A 25,716-nucleotide genomic window follows, 5' to 3' on the forward strand; every position below is an offset into this window, starting at 1 on the left:
TGCAATTGATCAACGGTCAATTCAAAGTTGCTTATACATTTTTTTATGTTTAAATGCGTTTAAAAATATATCAAATATTAAAATTAAAGTATGTGTAGTCTTACACTGAAGAGTAAAGTTTTAAAAGTAAGGACATTAAAGTTAATGATGCTTATGTCATGTGTCCATTTCACTCTACATTATGTATTTAAATATTATTGCTAATCTTACACATTTACGACACTCATTTACTGCCAAAACCTCATCCTCCAAGTATGTTTAGAGAAAATAATCCTCTTTGGCAACCTGTCTTTACTAATATTCTCAATTTACAAATGCATATAAAGGGTTAAACACTTCATAAACTGAAAGATTGTGTAGAAGGATTTATTTTTGTACATCTTTGGTCACATGGAAACAAAAGTTTTCAACAAGTTTTCTCATTCATTCATTTTCTATTCAGTTTAGTCCCTTTCGGGGTCACGGGGCTGCCGGAGCCTATCCCAGCCACTTTTGGGCGAAGGCAGGGGATGCCTTGACAGGTCGCCAGTCTGTCCCAGGGTGGAATGTCCACAATCACACACCCATTCACTCTCACACCTTTGGACAATTTAGAGTTGCCAATTAACCGATTAAACATGTTTTTGGATGGTGGGAGGAAGCCAGAGATCCCGGAGAAAACCCACACATGCACAGGGAGAACATGCCAACTCCACACAGAAAGGTCTTCCATTGATGTTTTGTTTTTCATGTCCCCCAGCCGGGACTTGAACCAGGGGCCTTCTTGCTGTGAAACAAGAGCGCTAACCACTGCGCCACCATGCAGCCCAGGTTTTCTAATCATTTTAAGAAACTTAATTTACCACCCATACACTTAGATTTATATCAAAAATGATCTGATCTTTCTTAGAATTTCTCAATAGAGCCATGAAAACGTTTGATTTGGAATGATCATCCAGCTCCCATTCGCCATTACGGAAATAATTGATTTGATATAACTTTCGATTTAAACAATAGTTGTCTCACTATGATCTTTTCATATAATTTTTGTGGAGCTAAAAGATTTGTCTTGTAAAATCACCAAAAAGCATGCAAGATTTAAGATAACCTGTAAAATATAGCAGGAAATCAAACCAGCTATATGTTCATTTAGGTTATGTAAACCACAAATCCTTCAGTGGAATCTGTCAAAAAAAGAGCAGAAATGTCAATTCTGGTTTACCTTCTCTTTATCCAATTTCCATTGTGATGAGGTCCATTAGTACAGTACACAAGCTCCAATATGATCAGATTTATGGGCCATTAAATATCACAAATATAATCTGCCATAGCTCTTTAAATGCTTTAGACTGAGGCAAGGCAGGACTACAAATTTGGACAGCTGTTACTTTTGCATAGGTTTTTGGGGGGGAATATTTAAAAAGGTTAAATAGTTTTACTATTAACAATACCTTCCCTTTGTGGAGCAATGGTATCTGAAGTTTTCTCTTTAAGCTGGCCCCACTGTCAGAAGCCCAGTTTTTTCCTCATTGATTTAATTAATTAAGCTGAACAATTGTAACGCAAGTAACACAGTTTAACATGATAGAATATTAGATACTTAGGGAATCTGAAAAACAAAAATAATATGTCACCAGCTGCAACTTTTTTTAAAGATAACCTCACTTTTTGCACTTGCAGCTTCCAATACCTTTCGTCTTTTCCACAGGCTAAATAAACAACACCTGGAATGGTTTTGTTAACATTTATTTTAACACCAAATGGCACAAAATGCCAATTCAACTGAAATGTTTACTTCAGCTTCTTCTTGGGGCGAAGGTTGTTGGTGTGGCCACACTTCGTCTTGCGGCAGTTGACGGCACGTGGGTGCAGACGGGCATAGCACCTGCAAAAATGACCAGGGATATTATAGGGTTCAGAAAAAATAAAGACAATCTATAGGAAAAGGTGGAGCTCACAGCTGCTCCTGCTAACACCACAAGTTGGGAAAATAAGGTCGAGAACTGCCCACAACTGTATGTGCCTTTAGGAATATGCATTTTTTACAAAAGCATTTCAGGTAAGGTAATCCTTTAAATTTCAACTTTACAGAATAACAAGTTTGTATACTTTTAACCAGGTTTCTCAACCTGGAAGCCATTTCAAAAAATAGCAACATGTAATCTTACTTGCGGCAGATCATCTTGTCGCAGTTGTATTTCTGAGCCAGCTGTCTGAGTGAAGGCTCAATGATACCACCACGCAGACGAAGAACCAGATGAAGGGTTGATTCTAGTAGGGAGACAACATATTGTTAACTGCAGGCTCAGAATACACAAGCACTTTTAACCTCGCCTTCTACAAAGGACCATTTGGCAGGTTGATTTCAATACCAGTATTGTGCAAAAAGAGCCAATACCTTTCTGGATGTTGTAGTCTGACAAGGTGCGTCCATCCTCGAGCTGCTTTCCAGCAAAAATCAGACGCTGCTGATCAGGGGGAATTCCTGCAGACAAGGTAAAAATAAGTCAACCAAACACGTAATGGCAGAACTATATCAATTAATATGACCTATATCAATTAATATATAAATATCTTCATATAGGACTTTGAAATATGTAACACAACAAAGCTATTTAATCGTAAAAACAAAAAACTTCACATCCCTGCTTTTAATTAGTTCATATGAACTCACCTTCCTTATCCTGGATCTTAGCCTTGACATTTTCGATAGTGTCTGAGGCCTCTACCTCGAGGGTGATGGTCTTCCCCGTCAATGTCTTCACAAAAATCTGCATGATTGCAGTCTGAATAAAAAAGAAGATAGTTATTTTACACTTCTGTACAAGTGCAGCTAGCTAAACTAGACCCGAGATTACGCCGCATCTCTGGCTGAGGTCCAACTAACGTTTTTAAACAAAAACAAGTAATCTTCAGAGTCTTTATTGATATTGTATTTGCTATGCATGTTTAAGAATTAATAAAGTCATTACTGTGTATTTAAATGAACGCCTGTAGATGTTCGTTTAGCTGTTAGCTTACTGGGCTAGTCAGGCCTCACCACATGCCTACAGTTAGCGATGGATTTAGTCAAGATCAGCGGAATTTTACGTATTAAAGCCATGTGAGCAAAATACAAATGTGAATCGTATGTTTATTTGACAACAATTGACTAGTATGGTCGAATTCAGTAGCTCATAAATGATTAAAATAGCATAACCGTAGAATGAACTCAACGTGTACTCACCCGGCCGCTAGCTAAGCCTCCACGAAAAGAGAGCGGAAACGTCGCTGAAAAGAGACTCGTGACTTCCGTTTTATTTTTTATAAAAAAGAATAATCAAATAAGAAATTTTTTTCTTAAATTTAGTTTTTAAATAAATCTTATTTACTTGACTTTTCAGTATTACTAATTGTAAAATAGCATGCTATAGTATTCATTTTTTGCACTGAAATACGTAAAATACTGTACAAAAATATGACATTGTTTGTTATAAAGGAATTTGTGGTAAAGAACAGACTTTGATTCAATTTAAAATTAGGAATAATATTGGTATAAAAAGTGGCCGATGGAATAGATACAAGATCATCCTGGAACAAGCTCTTATCTTTAGCTTCAAATGTTTAACAGAAAAAAAGCAGAAACTACCTAGAGGGAGATTGTGACACATCAGGAGGATTGAGTGTCAAAAAAGGAGTTGGGTTATTTAAATAATTCTTTAATCTAGATTACTTTAAGTGTATCGGTAAGTGTGCCAAGTTCAATAAAATGTAAGCTTCCTTCATCAGAGGAATAAAAAGTGACAGATTTTCATAGATAGTTGGTTTTATTTCTCCATAAAAAAATGTACAATATCTCATTAGTTGCATTGCAGATTTACATACTGTTCAGATGTGACGTATTGGGACTTTTAATAAAAGTGGAAGTTTTTGATTTAAAGTGCCCCAAAAGATTGTAGAGTATTAACAATACTATAAATCTTGGTTTCTCTCTCGTCCTGTTCAAAGGTTAAAATCTGTGAATTAGATGCTAAATGGATGCAATAACTGCTTACACGGACTGGAATTTGTTTTATATTTATAATATTTATTCATGCCAACTTTTCTTTTGACAATAAAATTGAAAGTTTTGTGACCAGCTCAACTGAAAATGCACCAAGCATCGGATTTGCTGAATTATATAACTTTGGATCACTTCCTTCTCAGCAAGAGGACAAGTCTAGTACATTCCAAGATCCGTTTGTTCATTTACGCTGTTTTAAAACTTTTGGGTTAAATCCACATTTTCTTCATCACACATTAGTCTGAATTTTTCAACATATTAAAATGATACAATCATTTGTCAGACTTGTCTAGGAAAAAACTCCCCAGATGTAATTAAATTAGATTATGTAAGAAAAGTAAAAAAAAAGTTTAATTTTTAACAAAAGCAATAAATTATGTTCTTCCCAGTAAAAGGGACATTTCTAGATAAAGAGAGGTGTTTTCTTGTAACTTTGATTCTCAGAAAGTCGGACTCATCAAAAATGTAACTTTTTAACCTGATCCAATATTAACTGACCTTTGAGGAAAAGAAAAATACTTTTGACACAAAACGATCACATTTTTCAGTCACCCCCCTCCCCCCCCCAGTTTATTTTTTGTTAAAAATTGATGATTATAAACCTAAAGCCTGAAGTTGCCAAAATACAAAAAAGGTGTCAAAAATTAAATAAAAATAAATAATAATTGTAATAATAATCCTTATAATGATCAAAAATAAAATATTATTATTGTTGTTATAATTATTATTACAATAATCATCATCATCAAGCATTTACTTTTAAAAAGCACTTCATAAAATTCTCAAGGACAATTTACAGGTAAAATACAGTAAAAAAACACAAAAAAAAACAAAGAAATGAAATTTAAAGTAAATGCGTCAAGTCTGTTCTTTAACATTTTCTTTAGATATAAGCAGCAAATGTGTATTTTTACCTAACAAAATGAACAACAAATAGTCTTAATTTCACAGATTAGTTTTTACATAACATAAACCTACAGGTTTATTCCCATATTAAGGGTCGAGAGTTGGATTCATATTCTGTACTTGTCATTCCTTCAACACTTACTATTAAGACAGCTATCATATTTTCTGACTGTGTCCCTTCTAAACATCCTACTTGCTCCCTGTTTACACTGTCAATGTTCACTATAAAGAGGGCAGCTGTGTTGCAGAAACATTTGAGTGAGGTGAACATGAAGTCACCTAAGTGTCAAGTGACATAAATACAGTCCGTTGTAGCACAAACAAAGCTCTCACCCTGTAGACCAAAAAAAAAGAGACAGAAAATCTACAGGCAGCATGTGCAGACTGACCTCCAATGAATACAAAGATAAGCTGCAAAAATTACAGTGATTGTTGGATGAAATAAAGGTCTATGCAAAGTCATTATTGTCTATAATAATTTTTATAACCTCTTTAACTTTTTGCAGCAGTGCAAAAATAACAGGTAGCTGTTTTGAAGAAATAAAATCTCGAAACTCCCTACATATAATCAAAGAATTAGGGCATCATTGGAAATTTAAGCTACAGTAAATACACAAATAAAAATAAAATGAAAGGATATAGATATATACAGATATATAAATGCAATGTAAAAATGCACACTAAAATCATTTTTTTCACTAAACACAAAAAGTTTTCTTTTCTTTTTTGGGGTCGATCTAATTAAATAAGTTCACATCATCTTTAGTTGAAAAATATCCAGCAATTTTAAAAAGAGGGTAATACAATCTCAGTTTAAACGACTTTTTTCAGTTCTTCTCTTTTAAAAAAGCCTGTTTCCAAGTCAAAGACAACATAACGGTCTCTAGAAAACGTAAAACCGAACTGAGGCACGAAGTATACAAAATGACAAATGAAACCCTCAAATTTGTGTCACGTGACCTCAAGATGCTCGTTCATTGGTGTTCATTTGATTGGCGTCACTAGGTGGGCGGGCACAATTACCACCGCGTGAAAGGGGCGTGGAAACCTTTCACGAGTTTAAAGAGACCAGCTTGCCATTCAGCGTTCAGGACTCAGTGTTGTTTTTTTTCTTTTTTTCATAAGAAACGTCCTCCTCGTGCAGACCCTCACGTAGCCTCCGTTCAGTCGGTGAGTTTAACCTCTTTCATTTATTATTTCAGCTTCCACCAACTTGGGTCAATGATTCACTCACTAAAATAAAGCCTGCGAATTTTTCAGCATGATGATCATGCTTTTATTACGGGTAGTTGAAAGACAGGACGAAAATAATCTATTCTTAATCAGTTCATAGAGGCTCACGATCGATATTCAAAGCCAGGTAGTTTAAGTTGCTTTTAGGTTAATCTCTTTATATCGATATAGTTTCTTAAAACTACGTTTGAACTGCCTGTGTATCCATATTACCCATGATTCCCCTCACTGTTGTTATTTTTTTTTCTTTCAAATAAATCTAGTGAAATAACAATAGATTTTCTTAAAAGAAATGTACCAATACTTTATTCTATAGTGTAAGATGTTGTTTCAAACACATTTATACTGTCTCTATAACCATAAGGTAAAGCTGAAAAGTCTGAGTGTCTATTTTATCTTCTATAGTTAATAATTTTGAATGTTGTGCTGCCTGTTATATCATTTCACGTGTTGTCTTATGTTCTTAACTTTTTGTTTATGTGATTAAGACACAATAAATAATCTGAGACCTAAAGTTTTTCTGGTTCATCCTACTGTTGCCCTCACACACAGGAACAACAATGAGCTCCATCAAGTCCTTCATTGTGGAGCTGGAAGGTCCACCTGATGCTGCCTTTACCTGTGGGGAGGTGGTTTCTGGACATGTGGTTTTGGAGCTCCGCAGAGAGACCAACATTTTCTCTATGAAGGTGCAAGGGAGAGGGGTGGCGACCGTGCACTGGCTGGAGAACCGTGGCATGAACGCTGTCTATAGTGACTACACCTCCAAACTCACCTACTTCAGGAAAAGACAATATTTAATTCGAGGTTAGTATTGAAAGTTAAAAGATAGATCATCTGTATGTTTAAAATTGATCTTTTAAATTTAAAAATAAAGAGGAAAATGTCCTTTTAAACGTATTTATTTCCTGCTCTGTTGAGGGTTGTTTTCATTTTAAATCCAGCCTGAAGCTTTGGTACATAGTGACTGTTTGGATTTATTGCAATGAAACATTTGCCCTTCTGCTCTGAGAAACAAAGTGGAAAGCTGCTGATCTACTCTGTCAGGTGTTACTCACTGAACCTTGTTGTAGCCATCTACAAAATGAAACCAGTCAAGCCAAACAAGTTGCAAGGAAACCAGTAAGGGTGTCCAGATATGTCTGCCAGATAATGAGATCTTTGACATTAAACACAAGTCCATTAGTGCAGAGTCTAGTTTACTAAGTGCTGCAGGGTGAAATTCCCCCAATGTGAATGGTAGCTGACAGCTTAAAACCAAAGAGGTAAATAAACCGCGGGCAGTGGTTAATATTTTATTATATGTTAACTACTTGGCTGTTTTTGTTCTAAAACGAAAAGTGACAGGCTACAAATACATGTATTCATTGCACAACTCTTCTCTTATTTCATTTTAACAGTTACTACATGTTTTAACATAAACTCTTAATATTGCAAACGTGAACTACAAAAAGGAGAAAAAGCATAAAACCAAAAGTCATGTTTATCGATATATTATGCTTGACCAACAAATGCGAGGCTTTGTTTTTTACAAAATTAAGTAAAGCTGCCTTAAAATTTACTGCTGACAAAACAAAATATACAGTCAGGACCATAAATATTTGCACAGAGACACATTCTTTCTAATTTATTTTCTGTACATTACCACAGTGAATTTTAAATAAAACAACTCAGATGCCATTGAAGTGCAAACTTTCAGCTTTTATTCCATGGGTTGAACAACAAGATTGCATAAAAATGTGATAAACTAAAGCATTTTTTTAACACAATCCCTTCATTTCATGGGCTCGTAAGTAAGTGGACAAATGAAATGACTGAAAACAAAATGGTCATTACTGATATTTGGTTGAAAAGCCTTTGTTGGTAATGACAGCCTGAAGTCTTGAACTTATGGACATCACCAGATGCTGGGTTTTCTCCTTCTGGATGCTCTGCCAGGCCTTTACTGCAGCGGCTTTCACTTGCTGTTTGTTTGTGGGCCTTTCTGTCTGAAGTTTAGTCTCCAACAAGTGAAATGCTGCTCAATTGGGTTAAGATCAGCTGACTGACTTGACCATTCAAGAATATTCCACTTCTTTGCTTGAATGAACTCCTGAGTTGCTTTGGCTGTATGTTTTGGGTCGTTGTCCATCTGTATTATGAAACGCCGCCCAATCAGTTTGGCTGCATTCACCTGGATCTGCACAGACAGTATGTCTCTGAACACCTCTGTATTCATTGGGCTGCTTCTGTCCTGTGTCACGTCATCAATAAACACTAGTGTCCCAGTGCCACTAGCAGCCATGCACGCCCAGACCATCACACTGCCTCCACAGTGTTTTACTGATGATGTAGTGTGCTTTGGATCATGAGCTTCTCCGGGCCTTCTCCATACTTTTCTCTTGCAATCATTCTAGTAGAGAACATGCTGGCTTTTTTAGATGCTTTTTAGCAAAGTCCATGTAGCCTTCCAGTCTTCTTTTTATGGTAGACTTGGATATTGATACGCCTACCTCCCGGAGAGTGTTGTTCACTTGGTTGGCTGTTGTGAACGGGTTCCTCTTCAATATGGAAATGATTCTGCCATCATCCACCACTGTTGTCTTCCGTGGACGTCCAGGTGTTTTTGCGTTGCTGAGTTCACCAGTTCTTTCTTTCTTTCTTTCTTTCTCAGGATGTACCACACTGTTGATTTTGCCACCCCTAATACTGTAGCAATTTCTCGCATGTTTTTTTTCTGTTTTCTCATTTTAATGATGGCTCCTTTCACCTGCATGGAGAGCTCCTTTGACCACATGTTGTCTGTTCACAGCAAAATCTTCAAAATGCGAGCACGAGTCCTCTAATCAACTCCAGGCCTTTTATCTGCTTCACTCATAATGACATAACAAGGGAATTGCCCACACCTGCTCATGCAATAGCATGGAAGTCAATTGTCCAATTACTTACGAGCCCATGAAATGAAGTGATTGTGTTTAAAAAATGCTTTAGTCTTTCACATTTTTATGCAATCTTTTTGTTCAACCCATGGAATAAAAGCTGAAAGTTTGCACTTCAATGGCATCTGAGTTGTTTTATTTAAAATTCACTGTGGTAATGTACAGAAACTAAATTAGAAAGAATGTGTCTCTGTCCAAATATTTATGGTCCTGACTGTATATACTTTATAACACGTCATATAAAGTTCATATTAACAAAGTATTAACAGGGATGCAGCGGTAGGAGTTTGGAATGTGTCAAAAGGCTCCTGTGAACAAGTTTAATTCCCTAAAGGAAAAATGTAGTTTATTTCTGTATGACTAAACTTAATACAAATGTGTTTTTTCTTTTTTTTAACTAAATTTAATTCAGTTTTGTCTTTCCCCAAGTTAAAATATTCTGGCTCAAAGTGTTTCATATCTGGCAACCATTACCAAGAAAACACTTTTCTTTTTTAAATAAACCTTCATATTTTTCCTCAGTCAAAGCTTACATAAATATACTGGTATAGTTAAAGGGAAAATACATCACCCCGAGATGGACCATTTTGGGTGGAGATGACAAGTTTCAAGCATTTAAAGGTCCCTCTTCCCCCTGGTCTTTCCTCTGGGGTCTAAAGATTCTAAAATCAGGAGTTATGATATATTTTCTCTCATCAACTAAAGCAACTTTAAGTCAAACTAAGCTTCTTTCCCAGGGTTTGTTTCAAGGTGATGCAAACGTATGGCTCATTAGCAGTAAAGGTGGAATGATGAACAACCTGTGGTAAGTGGAAACAGACGTCAAACTAAAAAAGAAGGACAAATAAGTGGCTGTGGTGTAATTTTTTTTCAAGAACCATTACTCAAACACCAAGATTTCTTTATAAATTCCGATTTCTCAAGGTAAAATAATGATACAGGCAGCTGTGGGACAGAAGTAGGGCTGCTGACCTCTGATTGGAAATTGGAGGTTCAGTTCCCATGTTCCCACATGTGTCACAGTGCATTTGGCCAATACATAGAACTCTACATCGTTCCTGGTGATCTGGTTAGCACCATCACTGTGGGAATGTGTGTGCATACACGAATGGCTCAATGGGACTTCTAACTGGAAAACGCTATGGGCCTTCACCAAGAAAAATCACTACAAAATCCCATTAAACATGACACATTTAAATTTAAACAGTTTTTAATTGACAGTTTCAGACAACAGTTTGTTTAAAGTTGAGGTTGTCTTCGATGTTTTAATATAAACCCATTAAACTTGTAAATGTCTAAATAAAGATCTTATATCCTCATCCAATCTATTTAAATTTGTAACCACATTTTGGACTTCTTTTTAAATAAATATCATTCCTTTGGGCTGCATCACTGTTAAATGAAGTTTAACCCACCGTTGCCATTATCAAAAGGAGTCGTCTGGGCACTGAGCGTAATTATCTGTCATGTTATGTGCAAAGAAAGGCTCTTATCAGTGTTTTTCCAGAGTGCTCTACTACAGCTGAGCTGCCTCGAAGTTTGTCCAGCAGGTGTCGTGTTGGTCTTTTTGCTCTTTTTTTCCTCCACATTTCAAAGCACACCTTCCTGAATGATAGGGAAGCAAAACACTGGCAAGTTCACTACAACTGTCCCACAGATCTGGCAAAATGTTTGATATATCAGTTGGTTAGTAGTTTAAAAACAAATCGTCAAACAAATAATGCTCCAATGCTACTACAACACTTCTGCGAAAGTTGATCTTTCTATTGCCTGTGGGTAGCAAAAGCTGAGGGCAACTGTTAAAAAAATGCAACTATGCCTAAGTAACTAGCTAAACTATGTTTTGGATGTGAGATTACTTAAAGATCTTCTGTTATTCATCAACACCCAACTGCAAAGGCTTCCTGAAAGCCCTGCAGCTGTTTGCAACAGTTGTGCAGGTTGACCAGTTGGTGTCACTGCAGAGCTAAGCCATCCTCTCAGGGAACAAAGGAGTAAACAACTTTGTTTTCCAGAGCAGACTTGATTTGTCCCATGGCTTTTTGCATTAAACAGAGCATGTATAGCAGTAAAATAAAGCATTCCCAACTCAGTTCACTAAATGGAACAGTTTTAAAGCACAATACCCCAATCCCCCCCCCCCCCCCCCCCCCCCAATAAAAGGGTTTCTGGAGATGTTTATGTGCATAAACACGCTTAAAGTGATTCATGCAGACGACTAAGATGTTACCATATATTTTTTGTACAGTAACTTTTAGTTTTGTTGTGATGTACTTTTAGTGTTAAAGTCTTCAGTGCAGTGCATGTGTTTTTAAAGAGATTTGGTGTACTTTTGTGCTTATTAGTTGTTTTAGTTTGCTTTTTTTCATGTATAGTCAAGGTTGTGGGGTTATGCTTTTTGGTTTGGACTGAAACCTTTTATAGAGTTCTGCCACACTGTTGCATGTCCTGTAATACTGTTTTCTTCCAAGAACCTGTAACCCATCAATCATCACCGGGCCCTGTTTTCTTCCTGTGCTGCTTCCACACCCCAGTCTGCGTGTTTGTTATGACGCCTTCAAGTGTTGTCTGGTAATTGGACTACTGACAGTTAAGATGCGCGAAGTTTATAAATCTCGACGATGTTGCTGTGGAAGTGTGAACAACGCATGAAAAGTAAAATTTTTCATGTTTATTTTATTTTCATATTGGTTTTATTTTTATTTATTTATTTATTTTAAGCGGACACGATGCGACACATGATGCGTTTTTTCTGTTTGAAGCTCATCTACTTCTATAAGGAGGACAAAATAAGCTAAGACAATTCAAAAAACATTTTGGCACGTTTTTATGGTTGTTTTCATCTTTTACGTGATTGATATTGATCCCAAAGAGACACTGTCTAGTAACTTTGATGAGGAATTTGTAAGTTTAGCTGCAAAATGTCAGTGCTACAGAGGAGTTCCTGAACGCAGCATTGCTCTCCTGAGGCCTTGCATAATAAATTCTGAAGCCACGCCCACTTGTCAGCAGTCTAAAAGGGCTGTTGTCTCACAACGCTCGGTAGTTGACTTGTTGCGAGTAACTTGAACGCGCCGGAGGACTTAAGATTCCTGCACAGCGCTGTGTGGAACAACAACCACCAAAGGAAAAACCCTTTTTACGGCTTAGAAAACCGAACGCAATCCAAGGAAAATGATTTTCGGCAAGTTGAAAAAGTTTGACATCGTCTTTGACTCCTCGGAGGTGGACTGTCCTGTGTTCAGCAGCGGGGATGTGGTGTCGGGTCGCGTGCTGCTGGAGCTGTTCGGGGAGACGCGGGTGGACTCCTTAAAGCTTCACGCTGAGGGGTTCGCCAAAGTGCACTGGACCGAGTCCCGGTCGGCCGGCTCCAGCACCGCGTACACCCAGAACTTCAGCGACGAAGTGGAGTACCTGAACCGCAGGGAGGTCCTCCTGCAGGCAGGTCAGTCAGCTGTTGATCGGCTGCAGTCAGAAGCTTAGAGAACTCCCTCCTTTAACAACCACATCATGAGCCCTGAAAAACAGCACAACACAGGAATTGTTGGGCATTTTCAAACACACTATATTGTATTAAGTTAAACTGTTTCAGTTGATGAAAAGGATCCTACTTTTAAGCCTATAAAGTCAGCTGTTGTTTGCTCTAAAGGGCTCCAATTATTGTTTTTCACCAGTTAGATCAGATTTAAAATGATTCTGAATTATTTATTTCTGTTGTGGCAAATCGAAAAGAGATGAGCCTAACATCCAGGAAATGTTCCTGCATCTGTATTCTAAAACTTTACATAGATTCATCCCAGCTTTCCTCCTGACAGTTTCTTTGTTGTTTTTCTCATCTCCAGTGTGGGAAAGCCTTGAGTGTCTGCCCTCATTCATTGAACACAAAGTTGTTTTGGTTTTAAGAGTAGAAGGGAAACTCGCCACCAGACAGGGCATGCCAATTTTATTTTATGTTGCTTTATTTGAGATTTTTCTCTATTTGACTTACTTAAAAACCAGTTTAAATCTGCGACACTGAAGCCCTTTTAACCCTGGTTTCTGCAGCGTGCACACCCATTTTCAATCAAAATCCCTTTCCTTGACAGCCTAATCGCAAAACGTAGCTTCCAAAACAGCTAAACGTGTTGCTGGACTTGATCAGCTAGAGCAGGGTTCACCAACCTTTTTGAGACCGAGGGCTATTTTGTGGGCACCAAGTGGTATGAAGGGCGCCACTAAAAACCTCCTAGCCCCCCCCCCCCCCCCCCCAAAAAAAAACACAATTTGAGGACTTCCTTTTGTGTGCCCTATTTTTATTTGCTCATTTTACACACAAAAACATGCATGAATTTTCTAGTCTCGTATTACAGGGGGGGGGTCAAACTCAGTTGCAGAGGGAGCCTAATTTCAAAATAGACTTTAGGTTGCAGCCGAACAAGATAAATATTTATTGAACACACTAAAGCTAAACTTTTAAACCTTTAAAACTTTAACTTAATTTTAACTTTTTAAACATAAATGTAAATAAAAACAGACAGGAATATTAATCCTCACATTAATGAATTACTCAACCACCTCAACCTATTCTCAAAATCTTTACATTACATGAATCATAAGAATGTCCAGAAATTGTGTAATTTATTTGATCTATTTAAACTTTTGTAATAGACCCTTACTTTTAGTGATTATTTTTTAAGTTATATTTGTTTACATATTTGGGTTTTCTTTGTCTACCTTTATCTCAGAATTGATATTGTTGTCATTGACAGACATGCCGTGGTTGTTTGTTGAATATTTGCTTCAATAAAAAAAAAAAGATTTTTTTTTTGGGTGCATTCCCTGAGGGCGCCATAAGGGGTGCTCGCGGGCGCACTGGCGCCCGCGGGCACAGGGTTGGTGACCCCTGAGCTAGAGTATTTGGTGGTGGTGGTGGGTACTCTTTTGCAGCTTAAGCAGGCTGTATACCATAGCTTGAGGAAAACAAACTCTCTGTCAGCACAATGGAGAGGGAACCGCCTCTCTGAGCAAAAACAGAAACCATGTGACTGCAGAGAAAGACAGAGATTTCCCTTTCGAGTCTGACAAAGCTTCATCCATTCAGCAGGGTTTGTGAAGTCTTTTAAAGTGATCAGTAACTACATTTACTTTATTACACATCCTTTAGCAGAATTGACCACTGATTGGTTGTCTACAAAATCTGGACACATACAATGGTTATTTAGGAACAGATTTGCCCTTTAACCCCAGAAACCTAATAAGGCTAACTGAGCCAAAGACAATAAATGGCTTACGTTTTTGTTCTTCTTCTACTCTTTCCCCTTCAGATAATGGTGAAACGACCACCCTTCCTGCTGGCAGACACGAGTTCCCTTTCAGCTTCCAGCTTCCAGAAGATACATTGGTCACCTCCTTTGAGGGGAAGCATGGCAGCATCCGTTACTGGGTCAAAGTGAAGCTGCACCGGCCGTGGGCCCCTGTTAGGAAAATCAAGAGAGAGTTTACCGTCATCGAGCCCATTGACATTAACACACCAACCTTTCTGGTAAGTAGGACCTTTTAGTACTGTACACACATGTTTGTGTATTGGCACTTTTTGTAATTTCCTTTTGGGATGTTTTTAGGCACCACAAGCTGGAACTAAGGATAAGATGGCACGGGCATGGTACCGTAATTTTGGACAGGTGTCTGTAACAGCAAAGATTGACCGTAAAGGCTACACACCAGGTAAGGACCCTATAAACACCATCTTTAGAAATGTCCATATAAGGTTTTTGCACCTCTTGAAGGTCTTTCTTTTTTTTCTTTCTGCAGGTGAAGTGATCCCAGTGTTTGCAGAGTTTGACAACTCCACCTCCAGATCCATTGTTCCAAAAGCCTTCATCACTCAGACACAAACGTTCATCGCCCGTGGAACCATGAAGCAGAAGCACTCGGTGGTAGCCACCCTCTGCGGCGACATTGTTAGCGCCAGATGTCGCGAAACCTGGCACGGTCGCGCGATCAAGATCCCACCTGTGGGTCCGTCCATTTTACAATGCCGCATCATTAAAGTGGAGTACATGCTGAAGGTGAGTTTATCCTTTGTTTTTCCTTTCTTTTGTTGCCGTCTGCATCCTTAGTTACTCATAGGTCTTTTCGTTTCCTCCCAAAAGGTTTGTGTTGATGTTCCTGGGACATCTAAGCTGTGTTTGGAGCTGCCACTGGTCATAGGGACCATCCCCCTCCATCCCTTCGGCAGCAGGACGTCCAGCATCAGCAGCCACTACAGTCTCAACCTAGACTGGATTCACATGGCTATCCCTGAGCAGCCAGAGCGTAAGTTTAGTAATTACCAAATGTCTGCAAAAAAACGTATTTACTATCACAAAAGACGAACATTGGAAGAAGAACAGGCTCGATCTGTATTTTGGTTTGCAAGACACCAGAAGTTATTTGTTTTAAAGAGTTTTTAAGCTACAGTGGTGATTCTGTGTGAATCAGTTATTGAGTCGGAACAGCGAGCTCATCCTCCCCGTCTTTCTGCAGCTCCTCCAGATTACAGCTCTGTGGTGACGGAGGAAGAGGCCGAGCAGCAGAATAATGCAGTGTCCTCACAGCCAGCTGAGGATCTGAGCGGGATCCTGGAGCGACCCCTCATGGCTTTCGTCCAAGAGTTTCGCTTCAGACCGCCGCCTGTGTACAGCGAGGTAAGTCGCTGGAAAGAGCACTTTTTAGTTTGCACAGCTGGATGTTAAAAACCTGACATGAAGAACCAGAAAAGCAATAATCTGCTGACCTAGTCTAAATCCACCTTTTCCTGTCCACAGATTGACCCCAACCCCCAGCCCATCAACATGCGACCTCGCTGCATGACATGTTGAACCACGAGTGCTGCTTGAGCAATAAGCAGCTTTTTTATTTCAAGTCCATGAAGAGATTTGTATCCTCCTGGATTACTTCTCTCTGGTAAAGAGCACCTGTCCCACCGTGGGTTGTGGCGGTGGACTGAGGCGGCGCAGAGCGGTCAGGAGGCGAAGCTCACAGAGACTGAATGAGCACAGACGAGCTGGCGCTTAGCAGCCAGCGCAGTAAAGCCGACGTTTTCCCCGGTTCTGCTGAGAGTGAAGCTACTTCTTTGCATCGGTTCCTGAACTCCCCAAATGATTTATGGCCCCCAAACGACAGGAGCACCAAAATTCAACAATTTCCTTTGTATGAAGAGACTTTGACACTTAAGGAATTTTTGATATTTTTTTTGGGGGGGGGGGTAAGATCACTTGATATTTCTCAGGCAGAGAGTTGCACTTCTATCTGGTACTGAAATGTCTGCAAAGAAGGGCTCTTGATAAGGCGACATGTTCAGAAACGCATGTTCATCTTTGAGTGGTGAAACGAAAAGTGCCATTACTGTATCATCTGTTTCTAACTTGCCTTCGCTTCACTTCAGGATGGTTATTAACCTCTACATTGTTATGCATTCTGTGCCTCAGCAGCAATGTCGCATGTGTTGACTTCCATTGTGACTTGGGCACCCACTGTTTGAAGGTGTGATGATTCGAAAAGTCAGGAATAGCAGAAGGATGTGTTTTTATGCATGCGAAAATGGTAAGAGTGCCTTAGTTAGCTGCAGTTTAAAATTGCACAGGCGTAAAGATGACTCTCAGAACTGGATAGAGATGATTAATTATTGAAAGAACAAAAACGGTCACGATGTAAGTGTTTGAACTCCAAGAGTAGGCTTGTGTAAAGGCGAGGCCCGAAGCACTGATAGCTGTGGTAAATGATTTCCACAAAGTGATGAAACCGATTAAAGCAGTTTGCTTAAAGGCTGCACAAAGCCTGCAGATGAGCTCTTCTGGCTGCTGAACCAAGGGAGAACTCTGAAAACCTTTGAGCCATGTGGACCGAAGCTCTCAAAGGGAGCCAGACGAGGTCCAGCCTTAAGGTGCAAATGCCACTGTTTTCAAAGGACAAAGAAAATTCCAAAAAGCTAACTCGAGGATTGTACGCTCCTCAATTCCAAAAAAAGAAAAACTGTTGGGTCTGACGATCCAGAATTCAGGAGCAGCTCTGGAACTTCAGTGATCCACGCTGAAGATACGAGTTTCTTTGTTTTTTTACAAATGTATTTTCTTTATTGGGATTCAATTTTTGTAAAGATCTTTTTAATAAATAAAATAATAAAGAAAAAGTCAGTGCATTCAATGATTCTTTGACCATTTGAAGTTGTAGAGTTTTAGGCAAATGATAGAGGATCTGTGTTCACCATGTTTACGATTTTTGCAAACTGGTGCATCGAGTTCAAAATGAAAGGGCCAACTATATAAAAACAAGTGTAATGGATAAAAATGATAATTAGCTTCCAGTGGTGCCACTCCTTTTAAAACTGAAATTTAGATTTCCTCAGGTAGATTAATATTTTACAAGGGTTCCAGTTATTTTTGGCCATAAACAAACACTGAAAAAAAAATAGGGTTAACACAGCAAATAGATGGCCAAAGCAAGTTAGAACTGCTTTTGTCAAAGGTTTATTCATAACAACGTAATCGGGCCAATGTCTGCTTGACGGTGTTTAATATTTTTCTGCCTCTACCCTCTCCCTAGTACTTCTGTGTAGGGAAAACAGCAATGTTTTACTGACCTAGTATCGTTTTTTCAAGTGTTAAAACGGATATTAACCCTTTTTTGACTCCCTTTGCTCTGCTTGTTTATAGAAATCAACAAAAAAAAAAGATAAAAGCAGCTTAGACAGATCCCGTTTTACCTGGTTACCTGACTTGGATGAATAAATGCAAGTCGAGCCCTCAAGAAGGCCAGCTCCAGCTCAGAAAATTCATGAATTAGTCATTTCATGAATCATGAATATGGGAATATTGTCCAGCTCCATGAGTAATTCAAGCTAATTTGGGGGAGAATTATGTACTGACACAAAGAGTAATAAAAGCACCAGATGTTTTGGTTTAAGACTCTTTGCACAATCACCACCAATTAAGTAAGCAACAAAAATACGACTCTCTTCCTCTAAAGTTGGCAGGTTGCTGAAAAATAAGTTATTTTTTAAAGAGGGTATGAGGAAAACATTGCGGGAAAAGGCTCAAAGGTCCTTTATCCCTTGTGCTATCCTATGGGGTCAAGATGACCATTGACGTGTTTTGTTAAAATAAAATAAAATATGTCCAACACAAGAGGCCCCTCCGCTCTCATCTGTTTGCCCAGCTGTTGGAGAGGACAAGTTAAAAGAAAAAGAAAAAAATAATGTCACATCTATTGAATGCAATTTAAACAAAGTTTTAGATATTTTAGAACCACTATGTATTAAACTGTGTACATGTTTTATAACAAAAAAAGTTTTTTAAGTTTTTAAGTCTGACATTTTCTCATTCAGCTGTAACAATGGTGGTTTTTGGATGTCAGTGTAGCCTCACAAAGCTACAATTGTTTAGTTTGGACCGCAGGGGAAAAGTTTTTACAATCAAAAATGTTGAACTATTCCCATTTTTGATTGTTAACTGGCAGCCGACAAAAAGATTGACTCAGTCAGATGTAAGAAATGCACTTTCTTACATCCCACGTGTTCCTGTAGTCCTTGTGACTTTGTGATTCTAGAGAAAGAGGTGTTGTTGTGTAATCCTGTAAACTACAAGTCTGAACACAAACGGTGAAGTCAGTTACTGAAAAGAACATGATGGGATGGAGTTGTGGTTTATGGATTGTAATATATATCAACATATTATTTTTGTTTTTAACACAAACAGACAAAAGAAAAACGTGAAAAATACATGATAGTCTTGTACTGTCATTTCTTTTCACCATAACCTCTATGAAAAACAATTAAATGGCCATTTTATGTTTTTGTTCTTTCAAAGGTCCCTATGTTGTAGCTTGCTCCAAGGTTTGACTTTAACAAATAAAAAATGTATCTCATGTGAATGATCAAACAGTGGACAGGAAGCCAAAGTCCAAAGTACTGCTCCTGATGAACAATGAAGTAGAGCCAAAAAAGTTGGACCAAAAAAAAATTTGCTTAACATTTTACTGAGTACTTTCCCTTGAAATGATAAACTGTTGTTTAAAAAGAGTAAAACCAATGGAGATGTTGCTGTTGGTTGCTCTCATGAACCAGATTGTTCCTGAAATTGGAGATCTTTAAGGAGATCACATTTTTATTTGGGACATCAGTAATCTGCAAGGATTTGGCACAATTTGCCTTGTAAAAAATAAGGGGAAAAAAATCATTTTAGTTTTATGTTAAAGCTGCAAGCACTTTAGAATGCTTTTGTAAAGACATCCCATTAGAATTTAACGGTAGCACTGAAATTTAACTTAAAAAAGAAAGAAAAAGGGGATTGAAATTCTGAAATCATGCTAAACTCCCTCTTCATAATATTACAAAATGTTCTGTTGCACGACATTAAAAACATTTGCACAACAATTTTTCTGAAAAATCTAGTTTGACTTTTGTTCCCAAAAAATAGCATGATTATTTTTAAAAATAGACTTTGATTTGGAACCAGGTAGAATTACTATTCTCCAGGTAGAATTACTATTCTACCTGGAGCCTCTTCCCTTGTGGTGTTCTGTAATTTTGGTCATCATAAATAGGCTTGCTGGTGTACTGGTGCATTCCATCATTTAGTTTGACACTACCCTGCTTTGCTGTGTTTATGTGCCTGCGTCAGAACATAAACACCACAGTCCAGACATTATTTAACGACTGCTGAACACTTTTGCTAATCATATTACCAGACACACACAAAAACAGGCTCTTGAAAAGTTTCAGGCTTCATGTCTGACCCTCAAACTAGCAGCTGCAAACCAACCAATGGCTGTGCATGCCGGCTCAGCTCTTCTATGCAGGACAGTGGGTGCTCAGGATCTAAACTGTGTTTACTGTAATTGAGGAGCACATTAAAGCTTGGTAGGTTTAGGAGTTAATGACATCTTGAGTTTCACAAACTGCTACGTAAGCTGTGTCGGACCTGCAGCATGTCAACATTTCAAAATGAACCACTTCCTTTTATAGAAGTGTTCAGGCACTTATGACAGTCATTTATTAAGGAGCTATTGTGTATTGATGGATGGAAGTGTGCAGGAAGCTCCAGAATTTTTCGGTCTGCAGATAAATATAGGGAGTGAGGGTGCAGTGCGTGTACAGTTGATTTGTACATTCCCCTGTTGAGGGATCACAGATCTGAAGGGTTAGGTATGTGATCTTTTGCTGTGGGATGCAGAAACCTTCAGATGGAGCATAGGGATGGGAATAAAGGGGATGCACATCTGGATGAGGGGGTACAGGCAGAAAAGTGTACATGGGTTTTGCCTCTGATACCGGCAGTCTTTTTTTATTGAACAAGATGCAGCAACATTTAATTTAGTCTGTAGAGGTTTGCTTGTACAAATGAACTGCTGTAATCAAAGGAAGAGAGGACACAGTCAGCAGAGGGTTTAGTCTTTTAATGAGGCCAAATCTGCCTGAAAAGTGGTGGAAATGTTTTCTGTAAAGTGAAGCTGCAATCAAAGAAGAGATGCTGAAGTGAAAAGAACAAAAAGAGCCTGTGTTCTCAGCAAAGAAGTGACGGGAATAAAAAGCTTTTGGGGTTTAGACATGTAACTAGAACTAGGAGGCACAATCCAGCACTGTTTTTTTGTCCTGGTCTCACTTCCAGGCAGATGCAAAGGGTTATATCAGAAAGGACATCAGACATAATACTGTCTGAAACTAAAAGTAAGCAATCATAAAACAATATGTGGCCCAGGATAATTTTGCCAAGTTCACAGAAACAATTTGACATAAAAATAAAATGCATTACTTAATATGATCGTCAGTCATCATTCAGCTTGAATGATAACTGATGAACTTGTCTCATAGCTGGTTACCCTACTTTGTAATTGATTTAGCCTAGGTTTGAGAAATTTAAAAGTAAACATAAACATGTGACCCTTTAAAATAACTTTTTTCATTTTTTTTCACTTTTTTTCATACTGTTCTTTAAATCTTTGCATTTATGTAGCTTGAAGTTACTTTGGAAATATTTTTCTGTGCTTTTGGACTGCATACAGATCATATTCTTGTTTTGAAAAACCAAATATGCTGCAGTTGTCAAAAACATTGCTTGCTTTATACAATACTGATCAGCATGTTGCCAGACATTTTTGTTTTGATACTTTTTTATAGCTGACATAAGGAGCTCTTGTATCTGTAACATGTTTGATCGTATCATTGAATGTAATCAGAATTCATTCAGCATCACTTTTACCAGTTTGTCTCAAATGAAAACAAAAACTCCACAGCAGGGACATGTCTGAACAAAGAACATCATTGGGCCTGTCAGGAAAATATGAATCATGGCTTTATCAAGTTGGATTTAAAGGTGCTGCTTTGATTTCCAGAAAGCAAGGAACATTGAAAGAAAATGAAAACAAAACGGTTGAATTGGCTCAGTTTTAAAAGGACTGAAATGAGTGGGAGCTCCAAGCACAGAGTTATCAATGTGCACGCAAGGGACATGCAAGGAGTGCACAATAATTACTATAACAGCACTAAGGGGGGCCTTTGCACAGTTTGCAAGTTTCAATGGGTTAAAAAGATGAAAATCCATCCCACCCCCTTATTTACCTTTATGTCTTGTTTAAGTGGTTTGACATGAACATTTAGGCTCTGGCTTACCAAATGGTCTACAACATTCTTTAGACCAAAATATTGGTCTACAAAATGTTTTGAACACAAAAGTGTTTTGAGCTTAAAAATCTCAAATAATTTTAAAGTAAATGTCTTCTCCAATTAGTATTAAAGTAACCCATTTGAAGGGTAAAACAAAAAGATTAACAGAAGTGTGCGGTACAGAACAGAAATAAAACAATGATAAATACAAATAGATTAAAATCAAAGCATAAAAAACAGATGATCCAATAAGAAAACCACAGAATTCCTGCACAGAAAAGGCAGATGGTTTATTTCTAATAGTGGCATCTTTGACAAAGTGTTTGAGATTAGATTTACAAAAAAACAAAACACAAAAAAACAAATTTAAAGCAGTTGTTTGCTCCTCTGGTATTATTCAGAGTTCTGGCCATATTAAGAATGCTATTCACCAATAAAATGGTTAGATTTAATCACCCTTGTCTGACTTGTATGTGAAAGGAGGATCAGATCAGCAGCTTGTTGACTCTAAAGACAGCACAGGAGATCCTTTTTCAGACTCCTCCCGCAGGAAGATTTCATGGAAAGCAGTGTAACTCCAGAGGGGTCACAGGGCACACAGCGATCCCAAAAATATTCTGGAAGACGAAAATGACCACACAAGAACAAACAACACAGGATGAGAGCAGCTTTGTGTCTGTCACGGCTTTGGCGACAAACCAGAATTCACAGAAATGAGCCGTCTCTTCTTTGTTTTGTTTTTTGCACTCTGCAGAAATTTTTGTTTGGACGATTTCTTCCTCTCAATAGAGAATGCTCAGGGCGCTCATGAAGTCAGACAGGAATTTTGACAAACAAAAAAAAGAGAAACACAGACACGACAGGTCCTAAAAATGGATTATTTAGGTAAAAAAATCCTCCAATCAAGAACGGCGATGTTATTTCACTTTGAAATCATTTACAATTTGTAATCATTAGAAACCACCTTTAGCAATAAAAGGACTTGTATAATGATAGACAGAGGATCTGGTCTGTGCCAGATTAAACTTAATTTATGTTTTTTAAGGATGTATGAAGGATTATACATGCAAAGTAACATTTAACCAAGAACATTTTGCAAGAATGCATTTTATTCATCTTTACACAAAAACAGTCAGCAGTTTATAATCTAGATAAAGAAAAAAATTAGGAGGGCCTTCATTGTTATGTATTACGCAGGCATGCTTAAGTAACTTCCCTCCCATTCTGGGCGGCAGAGCACATGGTTGGGTTGTTTGGTTGGGAGAGTTGGCTTTCAGCCAAGTCTGCAAGAAGAAACTTTCTCCTTCATAATGTGCAAAGGTGAAAGCAGTGCTAAGGAATGTATTTTTCTTAGAATGAGCACAAGATTAGCACATGCTGTAACTCTCTCAGAGCTGCAAAGAGGGAAAACAGTGGTGGTGAGCTAAAGAGATGAGTTCGTTTTGACTTGGACATATTGTCTTGCTTTCTGACGCCAAAAGAACATTTTGTCCTGTGAAAAATTGATGTAAATAACTCAAAGAAGGAAAAGAAGCCACTGTGTAGGGCATTGTTCATTTAACTTGGATAACAAAATGTGAACAAAAAATGCAGACTATTCTATTTTAAACTGTTTTTTTACAATTTATACATTTTAGAAAGAAAATGCCCTGTTTCTTAATCTATTAAACTTTTAAAGTAAAGATTATGAATGACCAGCGCAGAGATTCAGATAAACACACTAGTTCTAATCAAGTAAACTTTAAATCCAATTCACGCCTCTGATGAAGCAGGAAGTTTATTCGTATGTTAGCATTATGTTGAACAAAAAAAGAAACTGCATTGTATGACAGATTTCCTTGTACCTTTGCAGAAGATGGGATTAAAAGTGTTTTTCTTTAAACCTATAAAGACGTATGGGAAGCTCTTCAGGGTAGAAGTGAAACTGAAAGAATGTTGTGTTTTATCAAGCTGCAACGGAGCATGCAAGCATGACAAGTGTGGAAAGAAGGTTGGAAAAATTACAGTTCAAATGGAGGAAATTAGAAAATGCGAAAAGTTGTATGACAGTTTTCACATTTCACACTAAACATTTTATGGACCCCTAAAGGGACATTGAAGAAGAAGAAGAGAAAAAAGTAAAAAAGAAGAGAGAAAAACAAACTAACTGGTGCACACCAGTTAGTTTGTTTTTCTTTCTTCGATTTTTTCTTTTTTCTTTTTGACTTTAAGTCTTTCTTCTTCTTCAATGTCCCTTTAGGGTTCCGTAACATTTAATTTAACACAGTTTGGCTTTAACTGCATCTTGTTATTGTCAAGCTACATTCACACTGGGCTTGGCAGCCTGCTCTTAAGCAAACACTTTCAATAAAAAGTCCATGTAAATGCTCATAAACGCACGTTTCTGGCATTCATGCTAAAAAGTCTTGCATTGGCCTTGATTACAAAAGGGGTTTATTCAGACATACCTCTGGTTTGTCAGAAGATTCATAACCCCTGTTGTTAAAGTAAAATATGTCCAACACAAGAGGCCTTCAGCTCTCATCTGTCTGCCCAGCTGTTGGATAGGACAAGTAAAAAAACCCAAAAAACTCTTGCATTCATGCGTAGCTACGCAAGTTTCCATGACTGTTTTTTGGGCTCTATGTACAACTTTTGGGCCCACTGAACATGTGTTGACAGTTAAATCTGGTCAAAGTTTGACATTTTAGGGATTCGGATTTGGTACTGAAATTTGGATGAAGTTCCCTTTAGTTCCCGGAATTGCCAATCATATAAAAATTGATCATGGAGGAGAAATTATAAGTTGCTGTTTGTTCCTGGGCGGAATAAAATGACATCAAGTCTATCAGAATAGAGCTGTGAAAGAAAAAGCCTGGGCAAGATTTGAAAGATTTACACTTCTTTGACATGAGCCTTGAACAACTTTAGGTAACGGACATGCGTTGGTAAAAGGTTGCTTAATGCATCTCTTTCGTCTGTCTGGTATATGGATTAAATGAACTTTATTTACTGAGCCTTCATATTTTCCAATTATTTATATTGTAGTAGTCTTGTAATCCACATGTATCTGGAGACCCCAGAGTTCACATTGAACTGGAATCAATATGTGGTGCAATATCTCCATCTACAAATGAAACAGCACATTTTACAGATCAAACTTCAAACAATTCTGAGTTGGAAATACTTTATGATGCAACCCTTTTCCAGTTATTTTTATATTAAAAAGTCTTTTCTTCTTTGATTGCAGTGCAATTGTCATTTACGCCAATGTTTTGTCTGACAATTTTGTGTTGTCACTTGGCCATTTTCACCCTCTTTGACTTTCTTACAGTAGAAGAGATGTTTTATTTTATGAAAATCGTTAATAAATCACATGCATCAAATCCAGTTCAGCCAAGGCAAAGACAAAAAATAGTTGTCTGCATTTTCAGGTAGGTAATATCAAGTTTCTCACTGCAGTAAACATTTGAGTTAAAAAATGATGCTGGTTGTAATTTAAAGGTGCATGTTGAAGGAAAAGAAGCTCACAGGGAAGGGTTAAGTGTGAAAGTCAGAATTTGTTCTCCCTAATTTGTTTCACATATTATTCCTCAAACTTTTTTCTCACGTGAGCTCTGGCATGTCTTGTTTCCTGTCATGTTGATTTACAGTAGGACGTGTCCTTCTGCACATAGCCTGGATGTTAGTGAAACTGCTACAGCATAAATGTTATTGGGAGTGTAACATGACTCGCTTTGTGTAGGAAGTCCTCCACTGCAGCAAGAGCCTCTTTGTTTTGAGAGATCTGACCTGAAGAGCAAAGTTTAGTTCCCTGCAGGGGATGAAGACAGGAAGGTTGGTTAAAACATTAAAGTCTGATGTCAAGCTGCCTCTACTGCTGTAAACAAGAGCGGATTTTCAGGCACAGCAAAACTGAGCAAAAATCATTTTCCAGCATGTCAGTGGAAACAGATGAAATAAGCAAATTGATTATTTTAGATTAAATAGGAACAAAAAAATGAATAAAATGCATAATCCAGTTTTCATACTTACATATT

General features: G+C 37.8%; 2 protein-coding genes across 3 annotated transcripts; one reads left to right on the forward strand and one right to left on the reverse strand.

Moving 5' to 3' along the window:
* Positions 1-1,023: 1,023 nt before the first annotated feature.
* Positions 1,024-3,309, reverse strand: uba52 (ubiquitin A-52 residue ribosomal protein fusion product 1). The gene is made up of 6 exons (XM_004067926.4): positions 3,206-3,309; positions 2,654-2,765; positions 2,378-2,464; positions 2,148-2,250; positions 1,775-1,864; positions 1,024-1,163 (listed from the first exon to the last, which is right to left on the reverse strand). Exons 2-6 carry the CDS (start codon positions 2,754-2,756, stop codon positions 1,154-1,156), a joined length of 393 nt encoding a protein of 130 aa, XP_004067974.3. The 5' UTR covers positions 2,757-2,765; positions 3,206-3,309; the 3' UTR covers positions 1,024-1,153.
* A 2,689-nt stretch (positions 3,310-5,998) lies between these two features.
* On the forward strand, positions 5,999-17,231 carry arrdc2 (arrestin domain containing 2). 2 transcript variants are annotated; one of them, XM_011474033.3, is made up of 8 exons: positions 5,999-6,097; positions 6,713-6,967; positions 14,382-14,599; positions 14,679-14,781; positions 14,869-15,125; positions 15,210-15,372; positions 15,583-15,743; positions 15,864-17,231. In XM_011474033.3, the coding sequence occupies exons 2-8, from the start codon at positions 6,721-6,723 to the stop codon at positions 15,915-15,917; spliced, it is 1,203 nt and encodes a 400-aa protein (XP_011472335.1). In that variant the 5' UTR covers positions 5,999-6,097; positions 6,713-6,720; the 3' UTR covers positions 15,918-17,231. The 2 variants fall into 2 exon arrangements, with proteins under 2 accessions (XP_011472335.1, XP_004067973.1); XM_004067925.4 differs by lacking the exons at positions 5,999-6,097; positions 6,713-6,967 and adding an exon at positions 12,111-12,523.
* The last annotated feature ends 8,485 nt before the right edge of the window (positions 17,232-25,716 follow it).

Source organism: Oryzias latipes, chromosome 4 (assembly GCF_002234675.1).
Source record: "Oryzias latipes chromosome 4, ASM223467v1".
NCBI lineage: Eukaryota > Metazoa > Chordata > Actinopteri > Beloniformes > Adrianichthyidae > Oryzias > Oryzias latipes.

Bases quoted from the DNA above. Each gene is read 5' to 3' on its own strand.
- uba52 (XM_004067926.4), bottom strand. From the start codon at position 2,756: ATGCAGATTTTTGTGAAGACATTGACGGGGAAGACCATCACCCTCGAG. The intron at 2,465-2,653 runs GTGAGTTCATAT...CCTTGTCTGCAG, and splicing joins TAAGATCCAGGATAAGGAAG to GAATTCCCCCTGATCAGCAG. The intron at 1,865-2,147 runs GTAAGATTACAT...TCATTTTTGCAG, and splicing joins GACAAGATGATCTGCCGCAA to GTGCTATGCCCGTCTGCACC.
- arrdc2 (XM_004067925.4), top strand. From the start codon at position 12,253: ATGATTTTCGGCAAGTTGAAAAAGTTTGACATCGTCTTTGACTCCTCG. The intron at 15,126-15,209 runs GTGAGTTTATCC...TCCTCCCAAAAG, and splicing joins AAGTGGAGTACATGCTGAAG to GTTTGTGTTGATGTTCCTGG. The intron at 15,373-15,582 runs GTAAGTTTAGTA...GTCTTTCTGCAG, and splicing joins TATCCCTGAGCAGCCAGAGC to CTCCTCCAGATTACAGCTCT.